This window comes from Salvia hispanica, chromosome 3 (assembly GCF_023119035.1).
Source record: "Salvia hispanica cultivar TCC Black 2014 chromosome 3, UniMelb_Shisp_WGS_1.0, whole genome shotgun sequence".
In the NCBI taxonomy this organism is placed as follows: domain Eukaryota; kingdom Viridiplantae; phylum Streptophyta; class Magnoliopsida; order Lamiales; family Lamiaceae; genus Salvia; species Salvia hispanica.
The window spans coordinates 5628805-5647356 of record NC_062967.1 but is presented as its reverse complement, the minus strand read 5'-3'; the positions used below and the strand labels follow the sequence as shown (position 1 = coordinate 5647356).

The following is an 18552-nucleotide window of genomic DNA, read 5'->3' as shown; positions in this document are numbered from 1 at the left end:
TAAAGAACCATTAAAAAAAGTTAGGAATATAACAAAAATAGCATCAATATAATACTAGTGTTTGGTTATTCGAGATGATAATGATCTGGAACTGAATTGGTCCGTAGAGACCAAGACTCATAAGGCAAGACTAGTTCTCCGTGACACCACTCCGAGTCTGAGACGATGTCCCAAATCAAGGCCATTCACCGAACAACATATTGTAAAACTAAATCTTATCTAACCCACTGAACTGATAAGCTAAACCGAACCACACAGGTCTGTTCTTAGGCTGTCAATCAATTCAAACACAAATTACACAAACCTAAAGTTTTCTAGTATATGTACTTCACCATTGACCACAGCTTGCAACGTATCCAAACCAATTTTGGAGATGTGAAGAAAATAAGGTAGTATATAATCATCATAATATATAAACCAAGACAGAAATGCATCATACAGTGGGGCTTCAGCAAATCATTTCATCAGTTTTCTTGCAAAAGCTCAGAAACAATGTTCAACAGACATGAACTTAAATCAAAGGGATCCTCATTAACATGTTTTCTGAAGAATTTAATACAATAAAAATGACATTATACGTACAAGAATGGGTTCAAAGTATTCAAGAGAAAGCAACAACAGCAATACTATGGCATATAATTGGCAATCAAGAAACTCTAGAGGAACAGAGATATCATCAAGGTACATGGAACATACAGTTGCTGAGTGACTTCAGTTGGCATCCTTGAGCCGTTTTATCAACGTGTCCAGAGACTTCTTCTTAGGGTTCTGCTTAGCGCCTCTTGTTCCGAAAGAGCCAAATAGGCGATCCGACTGATCCCTCAATTTCTCGGAGATTGTAACCACTTTCCTGTAGTCCAGTGCACTGTAACTTCTCTCTCTAATCACCGGATTCAAGAAGTTCTCCGGGTGATTGCTCAGAAGCAGATTCACCATCTGCCTTGACTCAATAAGTGCTGATTTCAACTGACTAGCATCTGTCTCAGACAAAAGACTAGCTTGGTTCTCCGCAAATGATTCCAATAACCTAACATCAACATCAAGACCCATAATAGCATTCACATTGAACCTTTTAACTGACTCTCCAAGTAGAGCCCCAATTATCATCTCTGATATATGAGAGAGAACATCTTTCATGATCCGCTTCAGCACCTGCACTGGCAAGATCTGCTGAGCAGTCGAAATCAAGGTTTCCAAGAAAATGATCACCTCATTCGCGTATTCATTCCCACCTTGAGGAGGCTCATCAGCAACCCAATTCACATTCTCCATCAAGGTTAGGAACCCATCAACCTTCTGTTTCAGCAGCCCCGAGAGGGTCTCCTCAGCCGCATCACGGGCTTTGATCAGAGGGAACTGCCTCCTTCCCCTCTCTGCAATCCTCAAAGGGATACCCGAGAGCTGTGCAGCATGGCGGAAAAAGAAATCACAAGCGCGTTCAAACACTGCCATGTTTGCAGCCATCTGCATAGCCTGAGTAACTCCACCTATTGAATTGTTGATGACCTTCAACAATGCCCCATCCAATACCTCAGTCAAGAGCCTGTCCAAGTACTTCTTCACCACATCGTAAAACTCAAGCTGCCCACCATGGGACATGAAACTCACAGAATCCTCAATGAAAGACCTCACTATTCTACAGCAATCAGGGACTGTAGACGAAAAGGGTGCTACATAAGGAAATGCAGGCATGATGTTCGAAGTCTGTATCTGAAACGAAAGCACATTCATCGAATACTCATACTCTTTCTTCATGTACATCTGCTCAAATTTATCAGCAGCCAAAGCCTCAGCCATCTGCTTACGACAATCTGACAGCAGTAGCTCATGATACTTATCCCTATGTTTGCTAAGAACATCAAGCAAAGCATCAATCGGATACCCAAACCTACGCAATGTAACTCCCAGCAAACTTACATAATCTTTAATCAACAACAAATGATTTGCTGTTTGCATCCTAGAAAACTGATCTTCTAACACAGAACACATCTTCATCACAGCAGTATCCCACAAATTCTCCACTTCCATCTTCTTTATCAGCCCTCCTCCAGTCCTCAAAACCCGATCCTCCACTATGAAAAACCCAGCGATTTGAGCAAAAAACGTCTGGTGAGACTCCAGAAAAGGGGTCATCGACGACACTTGGAAATCAGAAGTTAACTGCAACTTCCTATTCTCGAAATAATACTGCCTAAACCTATCCCCAAGCCCTAGAGTTTGATGTATGTGATAAGCTTTATACAATGGCGTCAAATCGAACCCTAAAATACCATTACCGCCGTTTCCCCCATCGATAACCCCATCAATTTCATCACCGTCTTCTTCTTCTTCAAGCGCATAAACACAATCTCTCAAGCTAAGCCTGCTCTGCTCCTCAGCTTCCCGCTGCTTCATCCTCAATTCCTCTTCCCTTTGTCGCCCAGCCGAAGCTTGACCGATGGCGAGCTGACCTAGATTCCGGCTCACAGTCCGGATCTCGACAAGCCAATCACCGAACTCCTTATTCACCTGTCTCTCTATGTGAGCCCTAATCGCCGGGATCTGCTTCTCCACCATCCTCTTCAGCGTAGTTGACGGCACCTGATCCTGAAAATCCGTCTCAATCGAGTCCAAACACCTCAACGCCAGGTAGAAATTATTCTCCGCCAGATGAGAGTTGGCGCGCGAGCAGAGCTCCATCAGGCGGACGCACGTGTTGAGCGAATTGATCGCGAGAGTGATGTTGCCGCACTTGTTCCTGGCCTCGACGTACGAATCGAGAGAGGTGAGGAGCGGAACGGCGACGTTCTGGAGCTTCGAGTTGGAGTTGGAGAGCGAGGATTTGAGCGAATCGACGTCGGAGAGGAGAGATCGGAGATCGTCGACGGCGGTGATGAAGTCCTGGTAGTGAGCGCGACAGACGTCCTCGATCTCGGATTCCTTGGATTTGGAGAAGCGCTTGAGGTGGAGAAGTAGGGTTTCGGGCTTGCCGGAGGCGAATACCTTCCGTACGAAGGAGCCGAGGTCTTCGCCGTTGCATATGGCGGCGGAGAGGAGGAGCTGGTCCTGCTTGTCGGCGGTGTCGCCATTCTCCGCCACCGGAACTACTTTCCGGCGGGTGGTGATGGTATTCATGGTTTGACAGTAACCGCTAATGTGACGGAGCCGTTAAACTCGGAGAGGATTTAGAAAGGAAATGAATTTGCTATTTGGGATATTGAAATTAAGAGAAATTATTGAAATAATTGATTACATACCCAAATTGACTATTATGCCACTGGGATTAGGATTATTGACGTTTGACTACAAACAGGTATTTCAGCTGGCATGGAGTTGTTGGGAGTGTTTATATTTTCTTTACACATACCATATTTTGACCCATTTTAGTAAGTATTCAGTGATTAAAAATTTGGATTTATATAGGAGCAGAAATTTTGAGGCAATTTTCAATAATTTTGGCCACTAAAATGTCACAACCATGAGGATTGCTAAGAAGCTATTGAAAAGAAGATAAGATAAATGCTTTCAATAGTAGATTCGAAATATTCATCAAACTTCTCACAATTGAAATTAACTGAACTCGAACTTGTGACAAATTCCAAAATATATCAATTTGTGTATCTTTTAACCAAGACTTTTTATTTAGTTAAAACTCTAAATTAAGCCACAATTAGTTAACTAAGAAAAGCAAAAGGGAAACTACCAAACCGGATTATTCTATTAAAAGTCGGGAGGAATACTACCAAACCTGAATTATTCGTCATTCTTTGATGGAAAGTGGAGGAATTCAATATATAGAATTGATTATCTTCCCCGAATATAATAATATTATAAAAATCATGAAATAAATTACAATGATGAAAACATATATCCGATAAATTAGGCAAGTGGAGTAAGTAAAGTAAGAGAGAAAATACGAACAAGAACACTATTCTCTGCATTTTTTTCTCTCTTACTTAACTTTTTTTATCAACTTTAATTATTTATTATCATTTTTCAATACAAGTGCAAAAAAGAAATAACCCAAGTAACGTGGGACGAAGAGAGAAATACTAAGTGATGTTGTACGTTATCAATTAAATGTCAACACTCGGTGGAAAATTGACATCCCGAGCAAAGTTTGTGATGTTATTTTTCAATTTTGAAGTTGATGAGAAAAATTAAATTTTTTGAAAGTTGCGAATATTACAACTAATAACCATAAATAAAGTTGTAAATTGAATAGTAATGGGTTTCAATCTAACTAGCGGGTTTGGACCGGACACAAATGGGTCATTAGTGGGTTTTCTCATTGTTTATGGACTAGCTTCTCAAGGCCAATACTCAGTCCAATTGCAGATTCAGCGAAATTAGTAGAGCCAGAAACCATTAAAAAGGTCATTGTGGCAACATAGAAAATGATAAGTGGTGTGTCTACCATCGCTAATACCTCTAAATGTTGAATATAATGAAATTTTAAGACCTTCATCGACCAGTGTCCAACCCAATCCTATCTGTATTTGTTATTGCTTTTGTCGTTTTCATGAAATAAAAATGAGAACTGTGTTGGGGAAGTGATTAGTCATAAATTTGTATGTACTAGTATGATAATTGCGTTGGGAATCAAGAATCTGTCACCTCTAGAAATGGTCCTAAGTCTAAACCATTGAACCTGGAAAAAGGTTTATGGCGAATAACTTTTAGCCATTCGAATATGTTTGCCCAACTCTTAGGCAAGAACCTTTTACTTGCTAATACTAGAAGATTGTTAGTTAATTTCTCCTTTCTTTTCCAATGTATAGACTAGCAAAATATTACTCCTATGTATCAGTTAAATAGGTTAATTGAGTTTGTATAAAGACTATTAGGAAATACATTTTTTTTACAATAAAGTTCCTAATAATAAAATAAATATGATAATGAAGGAGGGAAGGCAGGTATAAGGTCAAATGGCATAATTGGAAGTGGAAAATGGGAGACATTCACATTCCACAATACTACTAATAAATATCTTTATCCACTCTATTTAAAACGTATAGGAACGCCACTCAATTTAAAGTTAATTTACTTTTCCTAATTCGTTTAAGGTTACATTTTCATTAAAATCTTATGTAACCATATATTCACAAATCACATTGTCACGCATTAATTTCAATAATGACGTAGTAGAACTCCCCAAAATGAGTACTACTATTATTTATTTATATACGCGAACTTTACAATATTATATTATATATTTCTACTATATAACTCATTATCTTCAAAATAATCGTGAGAATGAAGAAGATTATACTTAATATTACTAAATAAAATATTGACCTCACATATGAGATTGGGCCCTTTGAATTGGACTATATCCAAATATGGATTACAAAAATGCTAGGCAATGTGCCACAAAAAGCTAAAAGCCTAAATCCAAATTAACGGGATATGATTTGGAAGTAAAGCAGTCCAATTTTAGGCGCAATGTTTGTACATCTATAATCATGTAATTTTGTTACAAAAAATAATACTAAAATAAATATACAAAAATCTAGCCTTTTCAAGATCAGACGCATTTTAATAGGGATCTATATATGCAAATGTAGATATCCCCAAAAAACCCATCCAAAATCTGAAATCCGCCACGAATTTCGATTGGATAGAAATGGATGAGAAGAATCAAGATTCAATCGGCTACGCCTTCAAGGGCAAGATCATGATCTCATCCATCACCATCCTCTTCTTCGCCTGCTTCATCATCGTCGCATTCCACGTCTACCGCCGCCGCCGCTCCGACCAGCGCCTTCGCCGCGTCACCTCTCTCTCCGCCGCCGCCGCGCCGCCGCAAATTGCCGCCGCCTCCGGGGGCCTCGACCCCCGCGCTGTGAGCTCGATTCCTACCTTCATCTACCAATCGGAAAATCAGGAATTTCCGGCGGAATGCGCCGTGTGCTTGTCGGAGTTCGAGGAGAGGGAAACGGGTCGGATCCTGCCCGAATGCAAGCACTGCTTCCATGTGGATTGCATAGACGCGTGGCTTCTGTCGCAGAGGCATTGCCCGCTTTGCCGGGTCCGGGTCACGGGTAGACCGGTTGGCAGCTCTGCGGAAGTCTCGATTGATGTTCGCGGGTCGGGTTCCGGGTCGGATTCTACAGGATCCGCTTCGTCATCGGAGGCTCTGGATATTCGAAAGTAAGCGACGTGGCGTGATGGGAATTGAAGTGAACGGGTCTGGATCCGGGTAGGGGTTTGTGTCGGATGTTGGATCAGGATCCGGGTTTCCGGGTGGGTCGATTTGTGGATTTTAATTAATCATATGTGGATGCACAACTGTAATACTGATTCATGAAATGGAGAAATGCTACGTAATGCTTTTACTTTGGTTGTGTGTTTAATTGAAATGAATATTCAAAGAAATTTGAAGTTTAATTAGATTGTGATTTTAATTTAATTAAAATTTATAGTAAATAAAATACAACAACAAAATAAAAGAAAGTAAGAAGGTGGAATCCATGACAGTATTGTTGGATGCGAATGGGTATTATTGTAGAGTCCACGAAAGTAAAACATGGAGTATTATTAAATAAAAAGTGAAATCCAAAAAATGATTGTGGATTGTGAATATTGTCTTTTACTCATTTAATGGTTTATGGATTAACTTTCTGAATTATTTAATACAATGACATCTATAATATGACAAATCAGACATTTGACGAGATATGATTTACGGTATCCTTCATTAAGCCACCTACTAATTAAGTGTGAGCAAATATTAGAATAATAGAATACCAGTGATATAAAAATTGAGATACCATCATTTGTATTCATTTTTCTAAAAAAATAGTAATAATTTAGGACGCAAATGAAAACGTTCTCAACTTAAAGATAAATTAATTTAATATTTTGATTTTTTAGGACGTTTTTATTTGTATTTTCTAATTTTAGTTGAGACACTAACCATAAAGACGTTTTTTAAAATTTTGGTGATATATTTAGAAATAAAATTATTGTCTTTAATTGTATTAAAAAAATTCCTAAAGTTTTTTTTTTTTAATGATTGAGTTTCAAAATTTTGCATCAAATTAAAAAAAAATTGATTTTCGGTTTGCATTGAGTTTATATCATTTTTTATTAAAAAAATGATTATATATTATACTAATATATTATAAATACGCCATCCGTGTCACAAAGTTTGTTCCAGTTTGACTTGGCACAAGTTTTAAGAATTTGTTTGACTTTGTATTTATTGGAGGTGTATAGTGGAATAGGGTCTCACATTGAGGATATTGATAAATGTATTTAATTCCATTTTTGTTAAGATTTTAAGTAGAACAAACTTTGTGGAACGAACGAAAATGGTAAAGTGTGACAAACTGTGTGGGGCGAAAGAGTAGTTCCTAAACCGCTAGGTTATAATACACACTGTTCGAAAAAAGTGGTCAATGGTCCTTGAACATATACCTTAAAAAATTACATATTCTCTTCGTCCACAAAAAGTAGTCCTATTTATAGATGACATGGATTTAATAAGAAAAAGAGAGAAGGAGAAAAAATGAATAAGATAAGAGAAATATAAAGAAAAAATGAATAAAGAGGATAAAAGAGAAATTTCTACTTTTATAAATAAAACTATTTTTTACTGACCGAGTAACTATTATATACACCAGATTTATAGACTACGGATTTTTTTTCATAGCAACCGCATAGCGGCATAGGTATAAATACAATAATTCAACAACCATTTATTAAATTAGCTCATAAAAAAATACTATAATTTAGATACTTCGATCAGATTCAAGAAATTGAGAATTTTAACCGATTTGGATCAGACAAAAAAACGAAAATCTAAATATTCGCTCAGACTAATAATAGAGGGGGTCTTTTAAAGCCTAAGTCCATTGGTTCGAAATGTATTAATAATTTTCTTTATTAAGTGTGTCCATTTGGTATTCCAAAAGCGATTTAGATCTCTATGTGATTTATAGGTTATTGCACATATATTTGGAGCATGAATTTATCTAATATCAGCAGAGACATAATCAACTATAGATATTTAATTGCGACATGCACTATAAATAAATGAAAATGGTGGAAATTATAAAATATTATTTATAATGTAAAAATCCCAAAAAAGGAGAGGATAAAAAAAAGGAGTACCATTAGAAAAAAAATATACTCTGATTGATAAAAGGTTAATTTTTTAATATTATTTTTTTATTTGGAAATCGATCAATGGGCTGAAATGGTCTGTAAATTGAACAATGGTGCATTGTTTGAAGCCCATTTATTTTAACAACATTGTTTTTTTTTTTTTTTTGTGATAAGGATATAAGTAGTTTATATAATCTCATAAATCATTTGAATTTATAGTCCATATTATGAATGTCAAAATACTGGATAATTTGGGCTTTGCATGATAAATTAAAGAAAGTGTTCGGCAGCATGGCAATATCTCATGTGTGGACGCGAAATATATTTCAAAACTTCCACAACCACTAGTCTTTTTTACATAATTATTGATTTGATTTTAGCATATAGTATATCTAGCACACCAACAATTATTTAAAAAAAGCACTTATATAATAAACTTTAATATTTTGAGGCGAACCTGTTTTGAAGGAAAAACGAATCTGTTTTAAGCAAATTCGTGCTTTTCATTTTGGTGGTTGAACGGTAGAAAAAGGGGGGGAAATATTATACAAAGAGGAGTAAAATCAATCAAAACTCATAAGCAAATTTTCACAAAATGTTGCGTAAATCGTTTTTGCTATTGGCACTCCTCTTTGGCCTGGTCGGCGCCGCGCGGCCCCATGTCCGCCACGGCCAAAAATTATCGAAACTCACCGGCGACGCGCTGGTGGAGGCCGCATGCCACGGCGTCGGCGGCAACGAAGCAGACTGCATATCAACTCTGCAATCTGCCACACCGGTACAAAAGGCCGAACCTAATGCCCTCGCCTTTTTCACCCTCAAGTATGGACAATTATTTTACGAAAATTATTTGCATTTATAGTACTATGCATTATTTGTGAATACAACGTGCTAGGCACATAAAAATATTGAATTTAGACAACAAATACTCGTTCACGTCCCTTAATAAGAGTCCTATTTGATTTCGACACGAATTTTAAGAAATGTAAAGAAAGTGGATTGAATCATCTATAGGAAGAGCCGAATAAGCTCTGGGCATCATGTTGCCGTTGAGTTTCCGTTGACACACGATGCAACAACAGATTTCTTTTTTCCTTTTGTTCCTTCTTTTATTCTCTTTTATGTTTAATTCTCTCTATATTTTCTATCCTCTGATTTTTTTTATGAATAATAAATAAATGAGTTGTGAAGTATGAGCTTCTGAATTAAAAAGTTCAATGCAAAATTTAATTTAGAATAAGTAAGTTAATAACTACAATGTGATACTACTCTAAAAGTTATTTTTGGGTACCTTTTTCACTTTTTGAAATATAAAAAGAAGTTGAATCGAACCGAACCGAAGCTAACAACTTAGTTTTTAAACGACAGGTTCGTAGAAAATCATGCAGAAAACATAACAGATAGCATACAAAAACTAAACGCAGATTCAGATGTAGATCCACAGCTCCAATCTGCTCTAACCGATTGTATGGATCAATACGAATCTATCGACGATTTGATCGAGGATGCGAACGATGGAGTGGGCACACGTAACTACCCGGATGCTCAAAAATTCATAACGGCTGCTCTCTCCGGTGCTGAACTCTGCAGTTCTCAGCTCAAAAACAGCAATTTCGAGGAGAAAAAAGATTGCGAAGACGCAGAAACTGTTGACATGGCAAGAGATCTTACCAAATACGTTGTTCTGCACAAGCAATTGCTGTCTGCCGCTCTCAACATTCTTACAATTGATTGAATTAGTGCAAAGTGCTGTGAGTGATTAGTTGTTAATGCTGTGTTTATTTTGTTATGTTTATGTTATGCAATATGTATTTATAGGCAAATGTAATATTTAAACCGAGAGCGTGATAATGTGGTCTTGGAATAAAGATTCAGTCGTCCGGAGTTCGGACATATTGCCACGTGCTGTGTCCAATCAATTATAATTAAAAAAAAGCAATTGACTTGGGCTTGCCCTAAGATTTATAAGAGGCTAATATAGATTATGAAAAATTGCATTTTCACATCCATATCTGTATGTATATATTGATGGGCTGTTTGGTGTAGGCTCATTTTGGGCTTGTGGTGAAATCTCGCAGTATAAAAGCCCATACAAAATCCATCAAAGCTAGTATACAACTCATCTATCACTATTTATATATGCACATATGGATGATCAAATAAGACACTCTTTCAGCAGGATCTAAAAACATTAAGATGCTCAATATGAAAATCAACCATAGCCATCCATTTAATTTTAATCAAGATTTGTGTGATCAGATTGGTTTGTAAACTAACAATTATTCCATACGTATGCGAATTTCAAGTACCACTTTCAAGAAAAATCAATGTTACAATAATATTTTTTTTCGTAATTTAGCTTTAATGTATAGACTGCATGTCTATATAATATGGGTGGACACATTTTTTTTGGTGAGAATTATGTGTTGAATTGAATTGGGGTTAAAATTATTATTCATTGATATTGTGAATACAGTCTCCAACTCTCCATTCTTTATCGAAGAGTGATACTCCTAAAAGAACATATACTCCATATTCTATAAGGTAAAACAATCTTTATGATCTTGTATGATATTCTCCATTTTGAGTAGGGAATAGGAGGATGATTTATCCCCTTGTTTAACACTATATATGTATTGTGTATAGATTTTAAATTTCAAACTTTTGGTTATTTCATGCAAAATTATACAAAAAAAAAAAGGTAAAAGCAAACGGAAATGGAAATGGAAATGGAAAAATTTTAGACTCAATAAACTTTGGGGTTCTCTTCTTTCATTTGGGAGGAGTGTCACGGGTCCATTTGTACGTAGTCCGACACTAAATTTGTTTTTTTGCTCAGTTCTTTATTATATAGTCTGAATTGTTATTTATATTCAGTCACACTCACACACTCATAAGATCTCGCGTTCGAACCCGGGCATCCATTAATATTTTGGGTGTTCAAAAATTTTATACCAATACAAAAAGGCTGTCCACATAATAGCTACAAAATCATACTCTTTCAACCCCACAAAATAGTCCACAATATTCCAATTTAGAATGATTTACAAAATAATGCACATTTGTTCAACTTTTTTTTTGAACACACGTTACTCTCATTTTAAATACATATATTTATAAAACGCGTCATGACTTACTATTATCTGCATTAACACGAAACTTTCAAGTCACATGATAATTTAGGCGAAATCTATTCAATATGTGACAAGTCTATATTCGAATCAAAATCCGATCTACAAAAGACTTTCTAAGTCCCTTTTATATGGTGATGGCCTTTGTTTACAATCTAGTAGTAGTATATTCAACTCTTGCATCATGGGAGGTTGTGATTTTATATAACTATATTACTCCTAATAGCCAATTAAGTTTCACATAACCACTAAAAAATTGTTCATCGGTTTCAGTAATTAGTCAGAGTTTAACGTTGCTAACTTGTAGGCAGGCCTGTGGCCCAGAGTCCAGATCAGATTCAAAGAACATACCAAGTGCTAACATATGACTTAAAATTTTTTTTTAATAAAGTCAAAAGTTATGGAGTACAAAATGTGTTTCCAGCTAGTTACACATTAATATAGGGACAATGTTTTTTTAAGATGGTACACATACTCCACAAATTGATATTTCACTCTTATTCGATCGATACTAAGCCCATTAATTAAAATATATGTGTAATGAAGTAGGAGTATATCATAAAATATCTTACTATTGACAATATTTATGCATATATTTTAGAACCAACATATAGCCGTTTCACTTACCAAAATGTTACTCCACTACATTTTGGCCAAAATTTATAAATTCTGACCAAAATACCCTTAGTAATTTAAAATGTAAAATTAATTCAAGTAGAGGGTTAAATTGTACTCCATGAAAACTGAAAGTTCACACGTAATCTTTCAATTTGAAATACTGTGCAAGCATTTCATTTATCGGTGAAAATAATCTATTTACCTAAAAAGAACTATGGTTTAAATATTTAAAATGTTGAGGATTACTCCCTCCGTCCATCAATATAAGACCAATTTTAACAAGACACTAGTTTTAAAAAATGTAGTAGAAAAAGTGAGTGGAAAATGTTAGTAGAAGGTGAGTCATATTTTTAAATAATTATATTAACATGCGAGTAAAATAAAGCTAGTGAAATGTGAGGTCTATTGCTAAAAGTAGTAAATAAACAAATAACACATTTATTTGTGGACAGACGAAAATTATAAAATGAGACACTTATTGTTATTCATGTAGTAGTAATATGGAGTACTTACTAAGCAAAATAATTATTTTTCACTATTGCTATCAATTAACAAGACTTATTTTAAAAACATTGAAATTTTGAATGTGCTCAACATATGAAACCGAGCTATAAACTTGAAGGCGGTGAATAGGAAATGATAAAAATCTGAGAGACAAGGGAACCTCGTTTGTCTGAAGAAAACACGTTTTTACAGATATTATACAAATAAATTGAGACGCTCCAGAAAAACAAGGCAACCAATTCAACGCCGAAAGTCTCGTGGTGTCTTATTTATTTTTTGAAAATACTTAAATTAGATGTTGTGTGTACGTATATGAAAATGAAATTGTGTTGTGTTGTTCAATGATTTTTTGTACTACTATCTTTTAATAAAATAAATGTATGTCTAATGAATAATTTCTTGGGCTCACGTCCTATGAAATTGGTCTGCGACCATCATAAAACTTTGCAACGTTAAAGTCTGACAAATTTCTGAATTTCAATGCATAAATTTAGTGCTTGAAATTTCGATCTATGATTACATCTCAAGTTTATTAATTGATTAATCACCACCTCCCATGCAAGAGCAAAATAATCATTTATTTTCCATCGAGGTCAGCACCGGCACTCTGAGATGCACTATTATTGTCATCTTATTTTTTTCAGTTCCAAGAAATTTGACTATAATTAGTTATTGTCGTCTAAAAGTAAAAAAAAAAGGCCTAATAAAACAAACACGAATAAAATTGAAAATTTTCTGCTTGATCAGTTCATTTCAAGCAACTCCACGCCCTCAAATATGACTCCCACAGTTAGTTTTAGTTGACACAGTTTTCATCATAAATAATCATTTTTCACATGCATTAGCAGTTCACATCTTTTATAGTACTACAAAACTATATTCTACTTTCAAAAATCAAAATATCTAGGTTATAGTAATAATTGTTTTTATAATAGTATTTTTTTTCTTTCTAAATTTGCAACGGCAGGCAATTAATGCTGGTGACACAATTATGACAAATATATAAAAATAATTATAGATCTTAGTACAATTAATATTGGATAAAAGTTCATAATTATATAACGTGCCACCTGGCCCAGCCACGCTGCTATTCACTGTGTTTCCCTCAGTTCTATGCAGTATTTAATTACAACCATCAAATTCCATTATTTAATTATTTGATCAATTTGACCACAAAATCATTCAATTATATATCCACCAATACCAATTCAATCTCCTCCACCTCAAACTTGCCCTTTCCACAAAATGTCCAAGCTCACTCTCTCAATCCTCTCCCTTGCCTCTCTCATCCTCACACTCACACTCACACTCTTCTCACTAAATTTCAACCCCCTCCGAAGTACCCAAAATGCCCCTAGAAAAATCCATATTCACAAACACGTCCAACTGCTCGCCGCCACGTCAGCGTGCGACGGCGCAATGTACCAGGACCTGTGCGTGTCCACCGTGGCCGCCCTGCCGGAGCTGCGGCGGAAGACGCTGCCGGAGGTGATATCGCACACGATCAACGTGACGATGAAGGAGGTCCGCGACTCCGCCTCCAACTGCAGCAGCCTCCGCCGCAAGCTGCTGAAGCGGCTGGAGCCGCTCGAGCTCCGCGCCCTCGAGGACTGCCTCGAGCTCTTCGCCGACACCGTCGCCGAGCTCGGCAAAGTCCTCTCCGACCTCTCCGGCGACGCCGCATCGCCGGAGAAGCACTACGCCGATCTGCAGACGCTCCTGAGCGGCGCGATGACGAATCAGAACACCTGCCTCGACGGCTTCGCCTACAGCAAGAACAACACGCGCCGCTTCATCGAGGGGCGCCTCCGCCGCATCTCGCGCCATTTCAGCAATTCGCTGGCGATGGTGCAGAAGCTGAAGAAGAAGAAAGGCAGGAAATTATTGCTGAATTCGAATTCGGAGGAGGAGCAATTCGCCGAGTACGGGAGAATGCGGGGCGGATTTCCGGCGTGGCTGAGCAGATCGGATCGGAGGCTGCTGCAGGCGGCGGCGAACGAGACGAGGTTCGATCTGGTGGTGGCGAAGGACGGGAGCGGCAATTTCACCACCGTGAATGAGGCGGTGGCGGCGGCGCCGAACAATAGCGATGCGAGATTTGTGATCTACATCAAAGCGGGGGCGTATTTCGAGTATGTGGAGCTGGAGAGGAGGAAGATGAACATCATGTTTTTGGGAGATGGAATTGGGAAAACGTGGATCAAAGGGAACCGGAGCGTTGTTGACGGATGGACGACTTTCCGATCGTCTACAGTTGGTGAGTAGAATCAATCTCTTCTCTGCGGTTTCTGCAGTTACTACTCTTTATTTAATTTACTAATTAGATACGAATCTGCATGTATGCGGTGTGGGGCCTTCTTTGCATGCATTAGCTTAATCTTTGGAAACCATTGCAGTAAAATTTGTCTCAACTAGTAACTTTAATGAAGGACTCGTAATTATACAACTCTTTTTTAAGATAATTGAGTGAAGTAGGTGAAATGGGGGTCCAACATTACTGAATCGAATATTCTCTAGGGTTTTTGTCATTTAGGTGATTATTACACATAAGATTAATATAATATACATCATGATTTTATGAAATATCACGGGTTGAGATAATGAGCTAGCGAAATTGGAATGTTGGAATGTCACGTTGGTCATTAATGATTAAAAATTTAAAATTATCCATGCTGTTTGTCGTGAATAGAGGATTTTGGTTGGTTGGTGATTTATGTATAAAAATCTAAATGTGAGGAGGGTATTTATGAATAATTTTCAAAAATATGTGGATTCAATAATTTGGTTCCGAGACGATGAACAATAACCTAACAAAATAATTTGGTGTCAACAATCATTAAATTCATCACGGGAATTACCCATGTAAATTTGAAATGTAGGTCTAGCTAGGTAGTGTACTCATAAAATAATTAATTTGAATATGTGGTTCGTTTTTTGTCACACTCCCTTGGAAAAATTCTTCAATTATCCATTATTAATTAGTCCCATGACAACCAATTTTTAATGATGATTTTATTTGATCAAAAAACAGATTAATTTGGATATAATGAAGTAACTTTATTTAGATTATCTGAAAACACGTCTTCTTCAAAATAGGGTCCCAAGAAAACATGATTGAAAATATAGTGTGATACAATTATCACATAATGCCACATGCGCCGTCGGTGATCTAAATAAACAGTGATTGGACATAGCTGAAATGAGAAAGGGGGAATGTAGTTTAATAATTTAAGTTGTTGTCCGATTTGTAGAGACAGCTCATTTAGAAAAGCCAACTATATTTTCTTCGTTTCACTAAATGCTATGTACACCTAATATTTACTTAGTTCTTTTTATTTAGCTATTAATCTTAATTAGTGGTAGTACTTAATAACACCATGCACCGACGTTCCAAGACGATAGTATTAAGTAGAGCATGACACTTGGAAATTTTTTTAAGTGTATGGACCATTATCCATTGTTGGTCTTCTTTTTCTCCAATTTTAGCAGTGGTGAGCCCAACATTTTCCCCTTTTCCCTCTTTGTTGGTCTACATTGACAACGATGGAAAATTTCATATTTATAATATACACAAATATCTATATATGAAAGTAGTAAGAGTGTAGGAAACCTTTTAAAAGTCATGGGCTGCGTGGGACAACTTAGCTTCGTGAATAGCACAACTATTAACAAATTGTCATATTCTAACAAATGCATTTAGTTGAATAATGCACATCCACACTTTCGAAAAAACATTTTATTTGCTTGTAGATAAGAATAATTCACTACTAGGGTTAATAAGAATTAAGTGCTAGTATAAAATTATTTGCTTGTAGATACATGATATTTACTCAATTAGTAAATCACATTTAATTTTTACTAGCATTGATGATAGTTAAGTATGACTCTGTAGTTATTTGCCTGTAAATACACGAATTCTCAATCATGAATTCGTACGTTGGACAGCCGTGGTGGGCAACGGGTTCATCGCGAAGGGCATCAGCTTTGAGAACTACGCGGGGCCCAGCAAGCACCAAGCCGTGGCCCTCCGCAGCGGGGCCGACTTCTCGGCCTTCTACCAATGCAGCTTCATCGCGTACCAAGACACCCTGTACGTGCACTCCCTCCGGCAGTTCTACCGCGACTGCGACGTGTACGGCACCGTGGACTTCATCTTCGGGAACGCGGCCGTGGTCCTCCAGAACTGCAACCTGTACGCGCGGCGCCCGGACCCGAACCAGCGCAACATCTTCACGGCCCAGGGCCGCGAGGACCCCAACCAGAACACCGGCATCTCGGTGCTCAACTCGAAGGTCGCGGCCGCCGCCGACCTCCTCCCCGTGCTGGCCAACTTCACGACGTACCTCGGGCGGCCGTGGAAGCAGTATTCGAGGACGGTTTTCATGTATTGTAACATGGAGAGTGTGGTGCACCGGAGAGGGTGGCTCGAGTGGGATGGGGATTTCGCGCTTGATACGCTTTATTATGGGGAGTATATGAACCGGGGGCCGGGCTCCAATACCACGGACCGGGTCACCTGGCCGGGCTACCGGGTTATTAATAGCTCTGACGAGGCGGCGCAGTTTACGGTCGCCAATTTTATTCAGGGGAATCAGTGGCTGCCGCCGACGGGGGTGCCGTTTTTCCCTAATTTGACGGCGACGAGTTGACTGTGAGGGTAGGATTAGATTGATTTGTTGTATTATTAATATTGTTATTATTCAAACGATTATTATGAAATATCTTTCCAATTGTTTTAAATAATTACTCACCCTTACATAACGTTGTAGTAATAAATTATTGCTGATAAAGACTACAAAATAGAGATTACAGTTGTATGCAAATTGTGATACGGAATCATCTTCCTTGAGACGAAGGGATAGTATTTTTAGTATTTTTACTCGAATCATTTATGCTAACTCTAGTTCATAATTTTCAAGAACAAAGAGAGTAGTTCATATCGATTAGAAGAACTTCTTTTACTCACAAATTTTTTTTAAAAAAAATTTAGATTTAATTTAATTAAAACCTAAAATCCCAAAATAAGAATAGTTTTAATATACCATTGAACCAAATTACCTACTCCATTCTAGATTATAGAACACCATTTTAGATCATAGACCATCACTGAAGATGTTCTAAATATCTCCACAATATATAGTGATTTCAATTGAGTAAGGCAAAACTGGTCCTGAACATATGACCATTTTACAATTTTGGTCTTAAACATTATCTTTTGAATTTTTCGGTCCCAAACATTTCAACTCGGATTACAATTGGTCCAAAGTTAACTATTCCGTCAAATTTTAGCGGTCAACGTTTTTAATCCCGATTTTGACCAAATGAAGATGTTAAACAACACGACAAAATTTAGCGACGGAACAAATGCGTCACTAATTGAGAGATTGGGAGGATCGCCCCTCTTCTCTCCCACACGCTACTTCGCCAAATTTCCCCCAAATTGAGAGGGACTCCAATCGCCGCCGCCTTCTCAATTCCTCACCGCCTCCTCCGATTCAAACGACGCCCGGTTACTCTCCACCGCCGGTTACACCCCGCACATCGGCCGCCGCCTCTCCTCTCTCTCGATTTCAACACTACTCTAGCCCTTGAGGAGTTCGTCGTCGTCGCCGTTGACAGCCGCCGCCACCGCTGTGATTTCCGCGACCACTGCGCTGCCTCAAACGCCGTCTCGTCCCAAAATCTGTTACTGTTCGTCGATGAAATCGGAGTAGCCCTCCCCTGCTGTCTCAATCAGTTCGCTCTGCAGCTGCCGTCTACACTCGCCGTCGTTGTTGCTGCCTGCGCGAAGCCGGCAGCCAGCTACCGTCGTCCAGCCTTGTCAATCAGTCCCCGAACGGTTCCGAAATGAACCCGGACAGCCCCGAAACAACCCCGACTAACCCCGCAGACTTATGTTCTCAAAGCGATTTCGATTAGTTACAGAGGGGTGTTGAATTGCTGAAGTTTGATTGCTTGTTTCGTTATTTGTTCGCGTTAAATTTGTGGGAGTCCAAGATGACAGCAAGTGGTGTTTGAAAGCATGAGTTGGATGCTAAAATGTATGCGTGCATTGCTGAGTGTAAAGTTCGAATTTGGAAGGCATTATACCTCGGTGAATTGAACTTGGTGGTGCTAGGACTTGGGGAACAACTATGGTGATTTTTGTCAAAAGAAATTGTTGTTGTTTGATTTCAACAAGTAGTATGATATGAATTGATGAAAGGAT

General features: G+C 37.8%; 4 protein-coding genes across 4 annotated transcripts; 3 read left to right on the top strand and 1 right to left on the bottom strand.

Moving 5' to 3' along the window:
* Window positions 1–447: 447 nt before the first annotated feature.
* On the bottom strand, window positions 448–3179 carry LOC125214103 (exocyst complex component SEC15B). Its single transcript, XM_048114986.1, has one exon. The coding sequence runs from the start codon at window positions 3112–3114 to the stop codon at window positions 712–714; it is 2403 nt and encodes an 800-aa protein (XP_047970943.1). The 5' UTR covers window positions 3115–3179; the 3' UTR covers window positions 448–711.
* Window positions 3180–5517: 2338 nt separating this feature from the next.
* LOC125213374 (RING-H2 finger protein ATL5-like) lies at window positions 5518–6317 on the top strand. The gene has a single exon (XM_048113885.1). The coding sequence runs from the start codon at window positions 5606–5608 to the stop codon at window positions 6134–6136; it is 531 nt and encodes a 176-aa protein (XP_047969842.1). The 5' UTR covers window positions 5518–5605; the 3' UTR covers window positions 6137–6317.
* Window positions 6318–8592: 2275 nt separating this feature from the next.
* Window positions 8593–9992, top strand: LOC125213373 (pectinesterase inhibitor 1-like). The gene is made up of 2 exons (XM_048113884.1): window positions 8593–8913; window positions 9460–9992. Exons 1-2 carry the CDS (start codon window positions 8687–8689, stop codon window positions 9824–9826), a joined length of 594 nt encoding a protein of 197 aa, XP_047969841.1. The 5' UTR covers window positions 8593–8686; the 3' UTR covers window positions 9827–9992.
* A 3564-nt stretch (window positions 9993–13556) lies between these two features.
* Window positions 13557–17199, top strand: LOC125213372 (pectinesterase-like). The gene is made up of 2 exons (XM_048113883.1): window positions 13557–14601; window positions 16290–17199. Exons 1-2 carry the CDS (start codon window positions 13590–13592, stop codon window positions 16991–16993), a joined length of 1716 nt encoding a protein of 571 aa, XP_047969840.1. The 5' UTR covers window positions 13557–13589; the 3' UTR covers window positions 16994–17199.
* The last annotated feature ends 1353 nt before the right edge of the window (window positions 17200–18552 follow it).